Source organism: Balearica regulorum, chromosome Z (genome assembly GCF_011004875.1).
Source record: "Balearica regulorum gibbericeps isolate bBalReg1 chromosome Z, bBalReg1.pri, whole genome shotgun sequence".
NCBI classification, from domain to species: Eukaryota; Metazoa; Chordata; class Aves; order Gruiformes; family Gruidae; genus Balearica; species Balearica regulorum.
Genome location: NC_046220.1, coordinates 42,112,628 through 42,133,409, shown reverse-complemented (window position 1 = coordinate 42,133,409; position 20,782 = coordinate 42,112,628). Strand labels below are relative to the sequence as shown.

Below are 20,782 nucleotides of genomic sequence, written 5' to 3'. Positions count from 1 at the left end.
GAAACACTGACAACACTGTCAGTGACTTTTTTCACAAAGCCTACAGTAATAAGTGCCAGTTGATTAGGAAAAGCAAAGCGTTCAATTAATGTCAGTGGGATAGCACACAGCAAAGGAGATTTGTCCACCCTTTAAAGAGCCACAGTTCAAAGAAGCCATCATTCACATGTTGACAAAGAAGCAGCTGTCTTCAACCCAATAAAAGAAATACTCCTACACCATTCAAACATACAGCTGGACTATGAACACCACTGTGAAACCTCAAAAGCAAAGGATTTGCTCCTTTGTTAAAACAGAAAAAATAATAATAACAACATGAATAACAACATATACTCAGGATTGTTTAATACCTCTCCCTCTCCTGTCTCATAGGATGGGGAAAAAAAGGCTCTGGATTTGTTTTTACTGGTTTATCGGGGAAAGGAAGTTAATGTTTTGATGGAAATGCCAAGTTTTGATAATGCGTGAGCAACATAATCAGGTTGTTCCATGACTATCGCCTTCAAGGTTTCCAGCATTGGCCATTACTGGAAACTATCAAAGGACTAGAAAAAGACAGTATGACATGGCAATTTTATGTTCCCACTGTTTGTTGTGTTGTGGGGTGGTTTTTTTTTTTTCCTTAAAATGAAACTCCCAAATACGAGGACCACTTATTTGACAGTAAAACAGACAAGTGTTAAATGTTTGTACATTAGGACAATAATAACAGTGATTAGCGAAGTAAATAAAATGATTTGCCACGTGAAAAAAGCTCCTTAAATCACAAGTCGGGCGGAGGCACAAAGCGTGCCTTGGTCTTTCTGGACTGCATGTAAAACTTCCTTGTAGCAATGCCACACCTACCTCCCTGAATTTGTGGTAAGAGTCCAGGAAAAAAAAAATTACAAAAATCTAGTCAGCTGTTTAACTTGACCAGGAACTACTGTTTAATAATTTACAGGGCAATGCTCCAACTGCCAGCTTTCAATACAACTGTGTCAATAACATCAAGGCTTTCTGTTCCTCGTCCTGTCATCCAACTGGTAATTAATCTTCACCTTATGGCTGTGAATTAGGCAGACATTATTTTGTGGTGGGGGTGGGTTTATGCAGTTCAAGAAAGCAAACTGCTGGGAAGTACTCAGCAAACACATGCCAAAACTCAGTTCTAGGAAGAAAGTCACATTTTAAATCTCACTCAGCCCACAGCATAATACCGATGATCCCTAGGAGTGAAAATCCACCTTTTGGAAACTCACTATATCACCATATCAAAATCTGATCTTCTGTGACAGAGTAACTCCTTAACATAGAACCAGCTCCTTAGATTTGCAAATGTGTCTAGCACTTAAGTCCTTGTGACTATCACAGAGGAAAAGTCAATCTCCTGATTTGAGTCAATGCTGTGCACAGCAGGTCTTCAGGAACCAAAAAAAAAAAAAAAAAAAAAAAAAAAAATCAAAAGCCACACTGCCACCAGCAGTGATGGAAAAATCCTGCTCCAACTGGACAGCAAATTTTTTAATGACAACCGCCAGAGGTTTTTTTTTTTATTCACTACAGAACATGTCTACATAAATAGTACTCCATTTAAGAAACATAAAAGTTATTGTTTAAAAATACCAAAACATAATGCAGGAATACCTGTGAGGAAGCTTTAAGATAAATACTTTCAAAGCATACGTTTCTATCCGAACTATATACCTGCATTTGATTCAATTAATGCCTTACACAGTAGTGTCCATAAACATATTCCCTGGAGGCATTACTATAGTAACTCCTTCAGCATCTGCTACCATCATAAATCAATCTAACCCAAGCACACTGAACTGACATACATGCCTTCTAACACTGACTGTACATGGTGTACATGAAAGCATAATGAGATAGTGCAACAGGAAAAAGGAATAAGAACAGCAAAGAGCTTGATGAGAGTGAACACTCATTTCAGAACTGAAATCTAAGAAAAAAAGGGGGCTTTGCATCCACAAATACAGCTTTCAAGGAGAAAAAGATGAGTCATAGCATCAGTAAATCAGCTGCTAACAAAACCAACTGGGAACAAAGCAAGCTGGGAGGGTATGATTTATACATGCAGAAACCAGCAGAAACAAGCTTTTATAATTAATCAGGGAGAAGGGCATCTATTTCATTATTAATTCAAACTGATCTAAGTCCTTATCGCAAAAAACGTCGTTCTGCCTTGCACACTCCTACTGCTCCCCACCACCATGCTGACAGCGCAGCAAGCCATATTTTGATTATCTGGTGTTAATTTCCTAATTATATCGAGAAATTCCCAACTCCCTTCTCCATTTTTGCAAACACACCTCCCTACACACACACTCCCCTAGTAACATGTATCATCAATTCCTTTCTCTCTTTGTATTCTTCTTCACCACTGTGAAATAACCATCAGGAGTAAAGAAACCATTTATACTAGCCACAGAAAGGCTTTTTCATTCTAGGACGTGAGACTAATGGCTAAATACATATTAGTAAGTGGGGAAAAAGTTCATAAATAAAATCTCTAAGAAAGTATTTCTTTTTTAGGTCGATCTATGTGCTGCACACTCATGTATACTTCAGTGGAGCACCAACTGAAGCAAATCTAAAACAAATTTCAAGCCTAAAATGGAGAAGACATTGTTCATTTATACCTATTTCTCACTGAACTGAATTCCATTCAGAAATTACAGACCTTCCCTCATCCTCATCAAAGGGAAAAAAACCCCAACCAACAACAAACAAAAAACCCCCAAACAATTAAGAAAAAAAATCAAAAACAAACAACCAGCTCTATTCCTAAAGAGTGACTGTGGTAAAGATCAGGGACTCCGTCTTGTTTCACATCCTCTGCTAAAAGCAATCTAGACTCTCATTTTTGTGATGAAATGGTGCAGTTCAGTCCTCAAAACTGCAGAAAACACCAAAACTGTAAAGTTAACAATTTCTTATACTCTCAGCAGAAGACAGAGGAAGTTGACACATATGAATAAGAAATTACTTTCGCAGGTGCAGGGCAACGGCAAGTGGATTGGAGAAAATAAGCCCTCTGCAGCTACAGGACTTCCACAGCATTGTTACATTTAATTAAAACTGAAGTAGTAGGCAGTGTAAACAAAACAGAATTCTGTGATGTTAGAACCTTAATATAAAATCTGTACAGGCATATATAATGTACTTTCTGCTTTCCTTCTTGTCCATTCATTTTGCTATGAAGAGGTGGAAATGTTCCAGTAGTTAACACTTAAGCTTACACATACTCTAAATTACCACTCTTTGGGTGCCTACAGTTCAGCTAGTCCCAGACCACCCATTTTTTTTCTTCACCATGTAAAAACAGATTTTAAACAGAGATAGTCTTCTAGACCTCTGCTGTACCAGTTATGAATAAGCAGACTGGTGAAGAATTATTTCTCTTGCTAACTTAGTAGCATCAGGCTACGGCAAGTAGAGCAGGGTGCAAGGCAGTGCTTGCTTTTCCTGAAAGCTTTTCAAAACTGGAAGATGCAACATCGTTTGGTTTAAAAAACAAAACCAAAGCACACATAGGCACCTTTTGCTTTTCACAGTAGGCTTTCTCCTCTGTCCTCCCCCTGCTCACTGTCATTCCTTTTGAGTGGAGCCAACTCTCTGCATACCGATATTTTATCTCTGAAGGCTGCGCTGGGAATTTAAATTTTCCCAGAGGGAGGGGATCTGAGAGCAGCTGTGTTAGAAGACACTGAGTAATAGGACAGTGATGTGCTTCACATACAATGTATAAAGCTTGGCCCCTCTCCTCAGTAAAACAAGATGTGGGCTGGGGAAGAATTACATAAATCCAAGGAAAACGACAAACTGCAAAATCACGTTCTAGCAGTTAAAAATAAGAGAGATTACACATATTGTTCTCCTGTTACACTCTTCAAAAGGACTATCATGGATGCGTACATCCCAGAAGCTACGAGTCCTGAATAATAACCATATAGAATATCGTTCTTTAGGAAATTGCTTACAGATTAGAAACATTTGCACTCCCGATTCCTTATCTGTTGTTACTAAGAGTTCATGTAAACTCTCTTTATCTCTTCAGTCTATTTCTGTATGGATTTCCAGAAGCCATTTGCTAAATCTACATTAATCCTTAAAAATTCAAGCAGATTTTTTAAAAACAGACTGGTGATAGAAGTGTTTTATACATACTCAGACCGAAGAGAATAATTATGACAGCAGTTTCCCAGGATTACATTGCCTCAGTGAATGGTAAGCCCATAGGGTATTTCAGGCTCTACCTCCTACCTCCGATGCCCTTGCCCTTTAAGTAACACAGAGACAGTTCTATTAGAAAAGAAGGCAGATTGAACTCAAAATGGTTACCACACTGCCACTGACAATGACTTTGTGGCAAGTATCTTATCTTTGTATTAGTCTGGTATGAAACTAAATCAGTGGCATAATTATTCTGTATTTTATCATCAGAGTAATAAGACACAGTAAGCAGAGATGAACCACAATTAAGACGGGTCTCGAATGTTACTTGAGAGTTGCTTTTGGTAAGAAGTCTCAATTGTGCAAGTTTGTTCCCATATAGATTTCTTCTATAACCAGAAAAACCATAATTTACCCCTGAAAAAGAGCAGGTTTTGAGACAGACCATGCACTCCCACACATCAGCAGAAGGCATTTTCATTTTTCTTTAAGAACAAGTATCAAACAAAATCCTGTTTATCACTTAAAGATCTGTCTAGTTAGTTAGAGAGCTTGTATTACTTGTAAAGTGAGTTGAGAGACTGGTGTTTGGATTTGCATTCATCCCTCCTGGACTAGGTAAATAATTGCTGCTAATCCCCGTGAGGTAAATAAAGTTCAGGTCAAGGACCAAGTTTCCCATAACCAGAAAGGTTGAATTCATTACTTGCCTCCCAGTAATCCCAGATTCCCCTGGAATCCATGGAGTCGAAAAACAAGGATACCTGTGTGCCTCTGCATGTATAAAAATACGCGTGTATGCACATGTGAACATACCACACACACTTATACATAGGTATACATAAACACACACAAAAAAGCACTCAGTCTTTTCTTACATTTCACATCCCATTGTTAAATAACCTCCGATTCTGGATAGCTTCTTCAAGTCAAGGTTCTTAGTGAGGAGAACTAAGCTTTCCCTCTCTTCCCGCCATCCTGTCAGGGACATTCCTAAATTAGAGTGGATGAATCCATGCCAACTTAGCTGACAGCATCTTTTGACAAAAACACAGGTTCTAGTAAAATAACTCTCCCTTCTCTTAAATCACAGACTCGGAAAACAAACACCATGTGTGCAGGATATTTGCTCATGCATCACAAGAGTGAATTCTGAATTTGCCACAAAGCAGTGCACAGGCAGATACACGCTCGTCCTACCACTTGAGTCTTCTGAGACATGCTCTTCTCCAGTCACAAAAAGCAGAAGACAGGCAATGAGTCCATTGCACTACTTTTATCTAACACTTCCTACAGCATCAGCTCATGGGGTTTCAACAGCAAGCTTCTTAGACCTATTCCATTACTGAAAAACTGCATTTTAGGATTTTGGAAGGAAAAGCACTTAAGAGGAAGGATCAGCTATACTAGATCGGCCCCAAAATCCACCTTGCCCAGCATCCTGTCTCTAACACTGGATGCCAAATTAAGAGCAAGGCAGCCATAAAGCACAGTATTTTCTAAGCAGCAGCTACTTCTAGCTGGGGAACACTTGGAGACAGAACCAACACCTTAGTACTGGGTGGTGGGGCAGGTGTTTGTCCAGTTGCTTTTTAATCCACGCAGACCCACTACAACTGGGCATTATGGATGTCACACAGTTGCAGCTTCACCATCTATTATTGCATGAAGAGCACTACTACTGCCTAGTCTGAACTACAACTTGCTGACTGCATTTGATGCCCATTGATGAATGGAGAACAACCATGCCTTGTCTCTCCTGGCCACAAGCACTTTCTGCACCATTCAGGGACCTGGAGATCCCCACGATGGCTCTCCTCAGCTGGCTGTTATCCAGCCTGTAACCTACACTGTGGATTCTTGTGCAGAAATTACTGCACAACTTTGGTTATTCTCCTTGTTCTCCTGTGTGTGCCATTCCCAACACTCCAAAACTCCACTGGTGACCTCCCCACAGTACAACAACAAACCTGGTTTATTTCTAAGCTGCTTTGTAACTTTTACCTTATCATTCACCCCTGTGATGACACCATCTTACCATGCGGCTGCATGATTTCTCTACAAGCCATGTGTGTGTAGCCTTTTGCAATTCCAGGTGTGCATGCATTCATCAGTCTTCCTCATCCTCATCACTGACTCTTTCAGAAGGAAACTCCAAGAGACTTCAGAAGCAAGATTTTCCAGAAGCCGCTTTGACTCTTCCCCAGACTACCACACTCACCCCCCACGTCCAACAGCAGTTCTGGTTTTGTAAAATACTTTCCATCACTTTTCCTGGCACAGATGCTAGATTCAACGGACAACTGCTCCTACATGTCTTCTAGACTCAAAAACACCACCACAACAGGAAGGGTGGATTGTGTGGTGCCAGCTACATTTGTCTGGTACCACAGTAATTTGAAGCAGAAAGGTTGCACACCATGCTTGGCAGAAGCAACATTTCATCCACCAAGTTTCCTGTCACCAGCTCTCGTCATCCAGCCATCTGGCCAGCCTGTGCTGTAAACTCTGCAGCCAGTACTTCCAGTCACTTTTAATAATTCTGGATAAAGGAAAATTTACTTATGAAAAGGAAGCATAAAAATGTATTTCCCTTGTAAAAAAGACTGTACAGTAAATTAAGCAAATAGCTCTGTTTGCCCTTTTTTTGTCCTTTTTTTTTTTTTTTTTAAATTCATGCATGTGCTTTCATTTCTTGCAGGACAGAACTGGAATGCAAAAAGATGCCAAAACAGAATGATGGGTTTCACAAAAATGTAAACTGGGTTACCTTCCCAGAGGATGGTAAATTTAAACAATTTCCACAGCTCTCAGTACCAACGCCCAGTATTAGGAGCCAGAAGTGACAAGACTGATTACTCACTTAAATGCTGTCTGACTATTCTGGGGTATCTTTTTAATAAATGCATACATAAAAAAAATAAATAGACAAACTATACCTCACCTTTTTTAAAGCATACACAAAGACCAAATCCAAAGACAAAAGAGAAATTATCAAAGAAACATGTCTGTCTCAAAAGAGGTAAAACGAATTGGTTTATTATTTAAGATCTTCGATAAAAATGATTTCAAAATAAATTAAAAATATGTCACTGACGTGCATATTAATGAAACAATTCCATCTTCCATTTTTATTCAATTTTTCTTCCTCCAAGTCCTCCAAGGATCATTCTGGTGATATTCTGTTCATGCACCACAAGTTTTAAGCAGTGAACCATCACCTAGTGGTGAACCCTTTACCTGAAGAGTACCTATTACCATCATCTGTGTCTGTTCAGTCTGCTGAAAATAATAGTCCTGTAAAGCTGATCTATAAACTTCAGTCAAGAGACTCTACAAGAGAAGCAATAAATCTAGAATAAATACTCTCAGCTATATACTTCTGCCAACAGCAAGAAAAGTGCTATTAATGGCTAAGAGCCTAATGTGAGGCAATATAAGCAACATGAGGAAAATACAAAACAGAACAGTTTGCATAGTATGCAGTAGTTGTACACACTGCTATTTAAGTAGGCACGTTCACATTCTTCACAAAGCACTCCCACTCCTCTGGCAATGCTGCACTGTCAGGAGCACTGCCATTAAAGGCTAGTCTAACCTTCTGATGTCTCCCAGTGCTGTTGGGTTTCAGAGGCAGAAGGCCACAGTCCCACAAAATTTGTAATGCATTTAGAAATAAATGTCAACCATTTATGCCTACAAAGGTATACAAATATATTTGGGAACACAAATATATCTGTTGGTGCAGCTTCTTCTTTTCCTTAAGTTTTAAAATATCAGCATACAGGAAAGAAAGACAGAGGTCAACCCAAGGTTGGTAAAAATTATTTATAGAGGGGGTAGAGGTTTTATTCAGAAGTGCTATTACTTGTAGCTTCTAATATTTCACATACTATACAATGAATGCTATAATGTGCATCCAATGTCCATTTTCTAATTATTATACAATGATACACAAATTAAATGTTTTGCCACACCAACACTAACAGTAAGATCATCAGCTGGAACATGTGAGCAATGTTACTCTGTTGCAGAGAGTGTCTTGGTAAACCCGTTTCACAGAAAACTGTGGCTAGAAAAGGCCCTACCTTCTCTTCCTGATGTACCCTGTTGACATTTTCCATCTGAAAGCTGTGCAAGGACTGGATTTTGTCGATTTGCTGTCGCTGCTTCTCTAGCTCCCCTTGGAATTCATTCTTTTTGAGCTCCACAGCGCCCCTCTCTGCTGCCGCCCTGCGGACTTTGCCTTCCAGATCCATGACTCGACCCTAAGGAAGAGCAAATTAGCCACAGCAAATAGAAATGCTTCCCCCTTGTCAAACTCTTCTCCAATACATTCAAGAAATACCAAATTTCACAGAACTAACAATGCTAATGTCATCAACGTCTTGTGTCAGCCACACACACACCAGTTTTACAGCATATCCTGTAGAGACTATCAAAATTTCAGTTAAAGATAAAAGAAATGCAAAGCTGCCTCAGTATTGAGCTTAAAAAAAAAAAAACAAACAACAAAACACTCCCATAAAAAAAACATAGAAAACATTGAAGTCTACAATCTTTCTGAAGTACAAGGCCAAATAATTTTTTAAATTTAATCCAGACAATTTTGCCATCACAGCGCTTCAAGTGTTGATCCTAAACTAACTGATCAGGAAAATGCATCTCTCAAATGACTAAGTTTTCCTCAAAGACCTGAGAAAAAGTAGAGGAAGGACAACACTGCCTAACTTTTACATAAAAAAACTGACACGTGGCTGTTACACAAAGACACATTCATTTATAAGCAGAAAATCATCTTCATTCTTGATTGCTCCAAAAGCAGTGACAATCAGAGGAAAATTCAACACCATCACATACTGCACATACAAAGACAAAGACATAAGGTATGGAATCAAGCCTGATGCAACGACAGCTTTTTTTTAATTATTCTTTGTTTTTTAAACTAACAATTTAGTTTTGCTTCCAAACATTTTGGGTTAAAATCACTCTTTAGCAGCAAGGAAGAATACAAAGACACATGGGACACTGTGCATCTTCCAAGACTCCAAGAAAATAGACTACCTCTTCTTACAGCACAGTATGCTGCATATTACTGCCCACCTACTCTGCTTCTCTCCCACAGAAAGTGAGAGAACAGAAAGGAGGTGGGGACGGAGGAAAAACACTTGCAGTTTAGCAGGAAGAGCAAAGAAAAGCACTTATTCCATTTCAGTCATAATGGCTGCAAAGTCTTGCCAACAAACGAACAGGCTGACAGAGTGCTTCAGAAGCTCCATCCACACCTTCGGCTATGCTTTTATGTCCTTCAGAGAGCACGACTATGCTGAAGTGAAACGATTTTCAAGCTTGCTTTGGGAGAAATGTACAAGATGACACAGTAAATCAGTAACAGTAAAGAGGACCTTACATCTCTAGGTTAGTGAGATCAAGAATGAGCTGCCTCACGGTTATGCAGCAAAGCTTCAGCAGTACTGACACAGTTACAACCTGCTGGTAGCCACCATCCTGAAGCCACTGACTAAAGGGAAAACAAGGGATGACCAGAGTCCCAGAAGACAGGGCATCATTCCCTCCACCAAGGTAAAGCTAAGACATACCCTTAATCACATGGCCAGACACATGCATCCTGTTTGACTAGTGCCCACTCTGAGGTGAAACAGGAGCTCAATTCCTACCGCTGTCAACTCAGTACTAGAATTTAGCTCATTTATAAAGACGATACAAATTCAGTGGAAAAACTTCGGAGGAGCCCTCATCAGCCATGTTTAATCACCAAGTTGTTAGCTTGGTTTAAAAAAAAAACAACCAACCAAACAACAAAAGAACCATCCTGCATACAGTCACAAACCAGAAACTTGCTCCAGAAAGGATTAAAACCCAAGCTCAACAGTCACAGAATATACAGTTACTATTAGAAAAATAGCAGGCAAGGTAATTATTCCATGTGAGTTGTGTGCCCTCTTTAGGAAAGGTTTCTAAGAAACACAAATTCAGATTTTTAGACACTCTTTTTGAACAAGCTAGATTTCCTTGTTCTTGGTGGGAAAGCATGCATATATCCTTATGGGTCATGTAAGAAGAAAAAAAGAAACTAGGGAGACAAGCAAATTGCAGACACCCATTTGAATGCCAGTCTCAATGTATGCTTAGGAAGACAAACAAAAGGATGGCATTTGCCACATCTGTAAACTGAAACAGCACAGGACAGCTGAACACTTTGTGAGAGCAGAAGTAAAAAGTACCATACACACAGGTCTTCAAGATTTGGGTCCTCTTCGCCTACAAATAGGCATTCTTCCCATTCTCCACATCTCCCACTACTGATAAGCAACAACTGTAATATTCGTGAAAGTTCCTACAACAAGCTGAAGGTCCTGGCCCACCACATGCAGGGGAAGCATCCTTCTTGTTGTGGACTGTTCATTAAACACAAAAGTACAAGACAAGATGCAGAGCAATAGGAAAGTTACCTGCAGATCCGCGCTGCGAGAACTTGCAATCCAGTAATTGAAACCCAAAACAATGATGCACGCCACGAGCACAGCCACGAGGAGAGGTGGAGACTTCATCCCTCGGCAGCTATTTCCTAGCCCTACCATTTCAAGAAAAAAACAAACCCAAAGAAGCACACAGGGTGCAAACCTGCAAATTAAAATAGATACATTAAATTGTATCCTCTGGTACAGTTATTTTATACACAGAATCAAACTTTTACTGCAATAACACAACAGCTCTCAGCTGAAAGGACTACACCCAGCAAGGAAAGCATACTGTCTAGATATTTCCATCTGAAGGATGAAGAAAGGCCATCTTGTACATAAAGCTTCACATGGACTTCAAGGGAAAGTCTTGAATATTCCTAAAAATATAATGAAAATCTGCAATAAACAGAACAAACCAGCCATCCTTTTATCACATATTCCACCCAAAATGCTAATTAGACAATACTGGTCTACAGACAGAGGATAGATTCCTTGTTATCTCATTTAGTCAGAAAATAAACTTAGTGTCACTGTTTCAGGAGTAATTTGCACTTTGCTTCCCCAGCTTGAGTAGTTTCAACTTATTCCCTCTGATAATACTATTTTAACTTTTCAGTTCCGATCTTGTAAATAAATAAATAATATTGAATCAAATCACTTTAAGGATAACCTAAAAAATAAAGATAAAAAAAGACTAGCAAATACTGATCATTTCAATGGTAAATTGTATTAAGTGATGTTTGTTTTGATCCTCAGCTGCTTTCTCTGCTCCTAACTGAAAATTGCATTAAACCTTGCTTTAATGAATAAGCAGCACCACGGGTACTACTGGTTGCTATTGAGATTTGGGTTGTTTCTGGGGAACATCCCATTTAAACAGAAAAGTGGAGACAAAGGGCAGCTGCAATTCAGTTTGAAATAGGCCATATTCATCCCATGAGATGATAAAATCTGGTCTTAATAAGTGTACTAGCACCTAGCTCAATGAATCCTCAAACTCCACTGGGAATCTCGGGCACAGTTTGTAATAGATCGCTCTTTTGTAAACTGAGATCAACTTTTTCTCTTTTTGCTCTCCTGCAGACAAAAGTCAGCAAAAATGAGCACAGAAGATCAAGCAGACAGCAAACACGGATGCATTGCAAGACACTAACTAAATCTAAAATGGGTACATTTACTACTAATATAGTGTACAGTCTCTCAAGATGCATGCTCCTAAATAAACCATCTTCTTCCCTATGGATGCAATTCACAGGTTGTGATGTATTTAAAAATTAATAAAGGTGGCAACTCTCAAAGGGTTTACATGTGAACATATGCTGTAATCACAGGGGAAGAAGGTTATGTTAGCAGGTACCAGAAATGCTGATTCTACTGTACGCTCAGCACTTACGTCCTTCAACAGCTCACCTTTACCTAAGTGTGCACCTCTGCAAAATCTTCTCTTTGCATTCAATTTAAGATATAACCTATCTTCTTTTTTTCTCAGCTTGGAGTGCACAATACTGCCAGACTGGTGAAGGTTTCAAATCTATTTGTTCATTCGAGAAGTTTGTTAACTTGTTTACCTTTGGGGACAGGGTATATATATGGAGCCTAAGAGTAAAACGTGGCTTCCTGAAAATACTGCCTCTTTGTATACATACATGCATACACACAAAAAATAATCAAACCCAAAACAAACCAAAAAAAGCGTGCATAGCAGCACAGGTCCAACACTGAAGGCCCGAGTTTCTTGCCTACAGGAACCTCAGCTACAGAGCAAACTGACACATGCAGCACAGCTTCAGCAGACACCCACGAGGTCGTGTGCAGCTGAGGTTAAGGTTAAAAGAAAAAGCAAAAGCATGGGGAAGAACCATGCATTTTTGTTGTAAAGCAAAAAAAAAAAAAAAAAATCAAGATGCAGTAGACTAAAATACACAGAGAATATGCACAAATTTCCAATACGAAGCTAAGAATTGCAAAAACACGTACATCTTGCACAGACCATTCTCCTTCTGTGCCATCCTTTAATCCAGGATTAAAGGGAGGGCTGGGGCAGGGGACATTATAGCGGGGGTCTTCTACAGGCCACCTGACCAGGGGGACCGAGCAGATGAAGCCCTCTATAGGCAGATAGGAGCAGCCTCACACTCACAAGCCCTGGTCCTTATGGGGGACTTCAACCACCCCGACATCTGCTGGAGGGACAATGCAGCTGAGCGCGAGAATCCAGGAAGTTCCTGGAATGTCAATGACAATTTTCTCCTCCAAGTGGTAGAGGAGCCCAGGAGGAGAGGTGCCATGCTGGACCTTATTCTCACCAATAAGGAGGGCCTGGTAGGGGACGTGAAGCTCAAGGGCAACCTTGGCTGCAGTGACCATGAAATGGTGGAATTCAGGATCCTCAGGGCAGCAAGGAGGGCGCGCAGCAAGCTCACTACCCTGGACTTCAGAAGAGAAAACTTTGGCCTCTTCAGGGATCTGCTTGGTAAAGTACCATGGGACAAAGCCCTGGAAGGATGAGGGCCCAAGACAGCTGGCTAATATTCAAGGGTCCTCCTCCAAGCTCAGGAGCGATGCATCCCATCAAAGAGCAAGTCAGGCAAAACCACCAAGAGGCCCCCGTGGATGAACAAGGAGCTCCTGGGCAAAGTCAAACACAAAAAGGAAGCCTACAGAGGGTGGAAGCAAGGGCAGGTAGCCTGGGAAGAATACAGAGAAACTGTCCGAGCAGCCAAGGATCAGGTTAGGAAAGCCAAAGCCCTGACAGAAATTAGTCTGGCCAGGGATGCCAAGGGCAACAAGAAAAGCTTCTATAGGTATGTCAGTGAGAAAAGGAGGACGAGGGAAAATGTGGGTCCCCTCTGGAATGAAACAGGAGACCTGTTTACCCAGGATATGGAGAAGGCTGAAGTATTCAATGACTTTTTTGCCTCAGTATTCACCAACAAGTGCTCTAGCCACACTGCCCAGGTCACAGAAGGCAAAGGCAGGGATTGGGAGAATGCAGAACCGCCCACTGTAGGAGAAGATCAGGTTCAAGAATATCTAAGGAACCTGAAGGTGCACAAGTCCATGGGACCTGATGAGATGGATCTGTGGGTCTTGAGGGAACTGGTGGATGAAGTGGCCAGGCCACTTGCCATCAGATCTGAGAAGTCCTGGCAGTCTGGCAAAGTTCCCACTGACTGGAAAAGGGGGAACATAACCCCCATTTTTAAGAAGGGTAAAAAGGAAGACCCAGGGAACTACAGGCTGGTCAGTCTTACCTCTGTGCCTGGTAAGATCATGGAGCAGACCCTCCTGGAGAGTATGCTCAGGCACATGGAAGATAAGGAGGTGATTGGTGACAGCCAACACAGCTTCACTAAGGGTAAATCATGCCTGACAAACTTGGTGGCCTTCTATGATGGGGTTACAGCGTCAGTGGATAAGGGAAAGGCAACTGATGTCATCCACCTGGACTTGTGCAAGGCTTTTGACACTGTCCCACATGACATCCTTGTCTCTAAATTGGAGAGACATGGATTCGATGGATGGACCACTCGGTGGATAAGGAATTGGCTGGATGGTCGCAGTCAAAGAGTTGTGATCAACAGCTCAATGTCCAAGTGGAGAACAGTGACAAGTGGTGTTCCTCAGGGGTCGGTACTGGGACCAGCACTGTTCAACATCTTTGTCAGCGACATGAACAATGGGATCAAGTGCACCCTCAGCAGGTTTGCCGACAGCACTAAGCTGTGTGGTGTGGTCGACACGTTGGAGGGAAGGGATGCCATCCACAGGGACCTTGACAGGCTGGAGAAGTGGGCCTGTGTGAACCGCATGAAGTTCAACAAGGCCAAGTGCAAGGTCCTGCACGTGGGTCGGCGCAATCCCAAGCACAGCTACAGGCTGGGTGGAGAATGGATTGAAAGCAGCCCCGAGGAGAAGGACTTGGGGGTATTGATTGATGAGAAGCTCAACATGAGCCGGTAGTGTGCGCTTGCAGCCCAGAAAGCCAACCATGTCCCGGGTTGCATCAAAAGAGGTGTGACCAGCAGGTCAAGGGAGGTGATCCTACCCCTCTATGCTCTTGTGAGACCCCACCTGGAGTACTGCGTCCAGCTCTGGGGGCCCCAGTACAGGAGAGACATGGAGCTGTTGGAGTGAGTCCAGAGAAGGCCACGAAGCTGATCAGAGGGATGGAGCACCTCTCCTATGAGGACAGGCTGAGAGAGTTGGGGTTCAGCCTGGAGAAAAGGCAGCTCTGGGGAGATCTAATTGCGGCTTACCAGTTTCTGAAGGGGGCTTACAGGAAAGCTGGTGGGGGACTGTTTATCAGGGAGTGTAGTGACAGGACAAGGGGGAATGGGTTTAAGCTGAAGGAGGTGTCGATTTAGATTGGATGTGAGAAAGAAATTCTTTACTGTGAGGGTGGTGAGGCACTGGAACAGGTTGCCCAGAGAGGTTGTGGATGCCCCCTCCCTGGAAGTGTTGGGGGGGGCAACTAGGCTGGATGAGGCTTTGGGCAACGTGGTCTAGTGGAGGGTGTCCCTGCCCACAGCAAGGGGGATGGAACCAGATGATCTCTGGGGTCCCTTCCAACCCAAACCATTCTATGATTCTGTCCTATGAGGAGCACCTGAGAAGTACAGAGCCACCTTGCCTCACACAGATTCTCTGAAAACCGAGAAGCACATATCTCCAGAGTGGCAAAAAATGAGAGGTGTAAAATTGGGATGATCAGGACCACCACATCAGCTAAGAACTTCCTCACTTTGGCCTACTGGAATAAAATACTACATTTCAAAAACCATATATTGGAACTTGTCATGAAGTCATTTCTATCCTGTTCTTCATTGAAATAGTATTAGTTGGTACACTTGAAAACATGGAAAAATTACTAAACATAGCACTGCAAGACATAGTGCATCATTCCAAGTGTTACTTGAATAAAATAATTGGTATTTTCCTGCTAGAAGTCAGAAATAGAGAAAGTAGTCCATCTTATCAGCAGAAACAATTTGCACTGGAATTTAACTACTGGATAAATATCCGGGACTAGCTGTTTAGCTCAGAAATCCTCAAAGGTAAAGCAACTCTATTGTTCAGAGGAAGAATTATTAGTTCACCATGCAGCTTAAAGCACAGGTGCAAAACTGTGTTAAAGGAATGCTGATACACCTACAGAGTACACAAATCTAGCAGCCTCAGCAACTCTTCTGTCTTCAGCTATTAAAAACAAGCAGGCAAGAAAGCATTGACTTCACTAAAGCATGTTTGACTTCAGTACATTGTTGTCTCTAGAAAATCCAGTGTTGTCTATCCTTAAATAATTTATGTTAATTGGGAATATATATTTTATACTCAACAGAAGGAAAGGGAAAAGGAAGAGGAAAGAGATGAAACACACAAAAGGATCTTCCATCTAAATAGCGGAGACCCAAAACAACACCCTGGTTGCAATATTGATATTCCCTCTCTCATCAGTTTAAAAATTTTAACTTTCTAACATGGATACATACACACATTTTGGAAGAGACATAAGCAAATCAGCTCAGTAAGCACATTTACATGGAAATGTATTTGTACATGCTGTTTTCCAGGAAACACCTGGTTTGACAGTTGAGTTGAAAATAAAGTACGTTTCTGATTTTATGGGTAAGAAAGTGATTTTACTGAACATGAAGAAATCCGTCTTTCACGAATGTTTACTACAGATGTGAAAATGAGATGCTGTATCATGTGCATAATGCTCTATGTAGAGCATTATGTAGAGCATAAAACTCCTGACTTCTGAGCAGCAGATGTCATCCTTCTGCTTGGACAACCTCGCAGTGCTTCATTGAGAGGGAGATCTTTTAGACTCTGAGATATCCAAGCAAATTAACATATAGCATATTTTTATATCCCATATTAACATACTATCAGTCTGAGTAATTCCTTCTTTTACTGTATTCAGCTGAAGTAGGACAGCTGGTATCCAGCAATCTTGCACTAAATTAATAACCATGCTAAGTAACTCTCAAGACTAAGACGTTAGAGAGCAAAAGAGATTTGTGCACTTCAGACTCCCTGAAGGAAAGCCAAGCCTCTCTGCTCACAAGGTCCAGCTCTGTGTATTTGCACAAGTAGAGCAGGAACAAACAGAACAGATGAAAAATTCAATAAAAGCAGCGCACAGCCGGAGGGAGGGAAAGCAAAAGGGGTCCCTTATCCCCCACCTACCTACCAACCACCACCTCCACCACCCAGCCACCACATGCTACAAAGCCAGTGTAAGCCAGAGCAGCACATGAACAGCATGTGCCGCTGGAGCAACCACTGAAAAACGAAGGCACGTCTTACTTGGAGGTCTGTACTCCCAAGTAAGGACAGAGACTTAGCAAAACCATTTTGGAAAGGCAGGGCCACAACCAGAGACAAGAAGGAGGAAAAAAACAAGAAGGACCTGAGGGCTACCAGGCAGCGCTGAGAGGACACACAGCCCCATCCCAGCCATACTGGCTGACAGGTGACCGCTCTGCCCAGGCTTGGGAACGCTCCTCCCATCGAGGGACCCCCGCTGACAGACAATGGTGCTATCCCCACCTTTTTCAGATTCCTCCCCAGTTTGTCAGTGAGATTCTGGAGGAAATAACCTGGGGTTTTTTTTTTTCAGATACTGCCATGAAATTCCTAAGTTTGACTGCTTGACTAAAAATATACCAGCTTAACCAAGCAAGCTGATCAAAACCTGTTCCACTGACATGACTACATCAAACTAAAAAGGTACTAGAAACTGGGCTTTACTTGAAAAAAAAAAAAAAAAACCTTTGAAAAAAGTAATTCTTAAAAAAGTGAATCAGAGAGCAAACATTTGTGCTCCCAGTCTTCCATAAAGACCTGATTGTTTGGAGGCAGGTAGAAATGCAGAGGTGACAGAAATGAGTCAAAACCTTTCATGTTTACTTTTATATATGGTTAACACAGAGCAGTGATCATCCTTGAAAGATAAATCCAATTGGTCTCACTCACGGCTGGATGCTATCCACAAGTACCACCATACACAGTTGGATGGCGAGAACTTGTTACAGCCAGCAGCAACTGTTACGCCTTCAAGGGTGCACTGACTGCCTTCAGGGGTCAGACACGGCACACAGATTTCTTACCATCCTCTGCATCAACACTGTTCGGGGGTGTTTTTCAAGTTTGCAAGTCAAGAGGTCAAACAAACATTTTTCCAATGGAGATTTAGTTTGTACAATGAACTCAAGCCTGCTGAGCACAAACTTTTAAAGTAACTTTCACAGGGATCCACAAACTGCAGGATGAAAGAGGGGAAAAAAAAACCCAAAACCAACAAAAAACTCCCAAAACATTCTGCAACAGCCACTTTTCAAACTTCTGTATTTGACCACTGCCTCACTTCAAAGCGGCAACCCAAAAAAAAAAAAATTCAAGCGCAGATGCTGCAGGATGTCACTGAGTCACTATTTGCCCAAATCACCAAGTTACACTTTTCACAGGAAGGCGAGAAGCATTTACAGCACAACACGGTCAGCTGTCATCCTTCTCAGGAATAACCATAATCTGATATTCAATTCAGATCTTAGGTCGTCTTTTCTAATGCATTTTAAGCTACAGGTAATGCACTAGAAGAGGTATGAAAATACTGAAAAAGTGTTATCTGTTCAGTGGAGGGTAACTGTTACCTCTCCTCCACTAATTGTTTTTCAAATCAGGAAGTATCTCTTTTTTTCAAATGACTACTTCACAAGAAGCTAATAACCAATCACCCACAATGTCCCACTCTTTATCTGATTAAAGAGAAATCCCAAACAGGTGAGTAGCTAAAAAGATGCCACAGGTTAAGGCAGATATCTATTCTGATGAAGGAAGTTAGGTAACCAAAGGTAACTTGACAAAAATCTTCTAAAATACCTGCAAAAAGTTTACAGACATGCTGTCTAGGTGTACTTGTAGACAATACTACTACCACCTTAAAATACCGTGTATGAAAACAAAATTAAACTTATACACCAGAAGGATCTCAATAGTTAGTCAGACTAACTGTTGTGGCTATTCTTCCCATACAACGTGAACTATCATGGATCACAATTAATAGGACACCCACTTGATTTTTAAAAAGATATTAGGAAACTGAGTACTGCAAGTTTAGATATGTGGTGAGAAAACCACAAAATTGCTACCATTCCCCCAGCCCTGTAACACTACACACATGGTTTCACTGTAAAACATGTAAACCTGCCCCTTGGGCGGGGGGGGGAAATCAGCACTGCAAATAGGTCTTTATGTTAGCAATGTGCTGTTAAGATGTAAGATGAAGGACCACCGAAAAAGACTCAACCCAAAAGCAAGGTTAATTAAAAACCTGATCAATTACTCCCACCTTCAAGTTGACAAGGGAATCCCATTAAGCAAAGCAAGGTAAACCTCCCGGGTGCAGGAAATAAACCCAGTATTTACTGTGTACCCAACAGCTGAGGAGGTGGAGGAAACACTTCAAGTAGAATTGGGAAGGCTTCTGGAGGCATGAACTTGCAAAAAGCCATCAGCCACCCCAGCAAGGGTAAGAAGAGAGAGGTGTCTGCAGCTCTGCCTGCGGGAGCCAAAGCAGGGAGCCGGCTGGAGGAGGAGGGTGAACAGTTTCAGGGCACAATCCTGGTTGTAAAGGACCTCGAAAGACCATCTGGTCCGACTCTTCCCGGGAAGGGAAGCCTGGATGGCATTATCTCACACCCTGCCCTATTATGGCCCTTTCTGATTTCTAATATCATTGTTATTTCCACCTCCGCTGTGAATAGCCAGAGTTGTTTTGGGCTCAACACGCTTCTCTCTGTGCAAATGACCCAAAGAGGGAAGTCTGACCGAAGGAAAAAGAAAAAGTAATACAACAAAACGCTGTTAAGCGTCAGGTATGCACACAAGCTAGGCCAAGACGAATGGCCCCGGTACCTCCGGTGGCATCTACCCGCGGCGAGCTGGAAGTTCCCGCGGGACAGAGCCCGCCCGGGGCCGCAGCTTGCCGCCTGCTCGGCCGGCCTCGCCGCCCGCCTCGAACAGCGGCTGGCGCCCCCCTCACACACACCCCACGCCGGAGACGCCGCTCGTATTCCCCCGTCGGCCACCGGCTGCGGGAGCCGACCGAGACGAGCCCGGCGGGGCAAAGGCAGCCAAGCGGCGGCAGGCCGCGGCCCCTGGTCCCTCACACTGCGCCGCCCACCCCGGCCCGGGTCGAGCCGCCTCCGCCGCCTGTCTGCCTCAGCAGCCGCAAAGGCCGCCGTGCGGGGGGGACGGGGCTGCCGGCAGGCCCGGCCACGGCAGCGGCGGGGGCCGCGGACACTCCTCACCTCACCTCACCTAGCCGTGCCGCTGGCGGCGCCCCGCGCCGAGCAGGAAGGTGGCGGCCGGTGCCGCGCCTCCCGCAGCCGCCGGCGCCCACCGCGAAGCAAAGCGGCGGCGACAGGAGGCACCGCGGGCAGGAGACAGGAGGGGAGGGCAGGGCAAGGCAGGAAGTGCGAGGCGCGGAGGAAGTCTGCCGGCCGCAGGGGCAACGAGCGCTCCCGGGCAGCCCCCGCCCAACCCCGCCCTGGCCCGCCACCACCCCCCGGCGCTCCCCGCCTGAGGCACCACGGGGACCTCACGGCGGCGGCTGCCGTCCGCGCACCGTCCCACCAGCGCCTGCGCCCCGGGCTCTGCAGCGGGGTCTGGGCTGTGGCAGACCCCTGCGTCCGCGTCTGCCTGCGGTAAAGCGCCGGGCGGCAGCAGCTCCTGTGCTCCGCTCCAGCCTGCGTTTTCCGTCCGGGCAGCTCCGGCAGAGCCCTTAGCCGGCGCGTTAGCTGAGGTCCGAATTTCCAGTCCTGACCGCAGGCGCTTGAGCTTCTGGAAAGGGACGTGCGGGAAAAGCTGAGTGTGTCCGAAATCAGAAACGAGTGAAGTAAAACTCAGGAAGGCTGTTTTAATACTTGTTTTTGACATGAAGCGGATATTTTCTTCGTTAAGAAATTTCAAAGCAAAAAAAAAGGCAGCATGTTTCTTCCATCGTTATTAACTCGGCCGAACACTTCGACCGTCTAGATTAGCATGTTGTTTCTGTGTGTTGGCTTTTGCAAGTGGAAGATAATAGGAAGGAAAGCAAAGTATAAAAATTG

The 20,782-nt window shown here is 43.1% G+C and overlaps 1 protein-coding gene across 5 annotated transcripts in view; it reads right to left on the bottom strand.

The window, feature by feature from the left end:
• The window catches only part of GOLM1 (golgi membrane protein 1), a 37,064-nt gene extending 16,653 nt beyond the window's left edge, over positions 1-20,411 (bottom strand). Inside the window, exons 1-3 of one of the 5 annotated variants that reach the window (XM_075739985.1) lie at positions 20,299-20,411; positions 10,650-10,821; positions 8,265-8,444 (exon numbers count right to left, since the gene is read on the bottom strand). In XM_075739985.1, the coding sequence (XP_075596100.1) occupies positions 8,265-8,444; positions 10,650-10,778 (309 nt within the window). In that variant the 5' untranslated portion in view covers positions 10,779-10,821; positions 20,299-20,411. Of the gene's footprint in view, positions 1-8,264; positions 8,445-10,649; positions 10,822-19,586; positions 19,794-19,981; positions 20,213-20,298 lie in introns of those variants that run through there. The other 4 variants (XM_075739984.1, XM_075739983.1, XM_075739981.1 and 1 more) reach the window with 4 other exon arrangements.
• Positions 20,412-20,782: the final 371 nt, after the last annotated feature.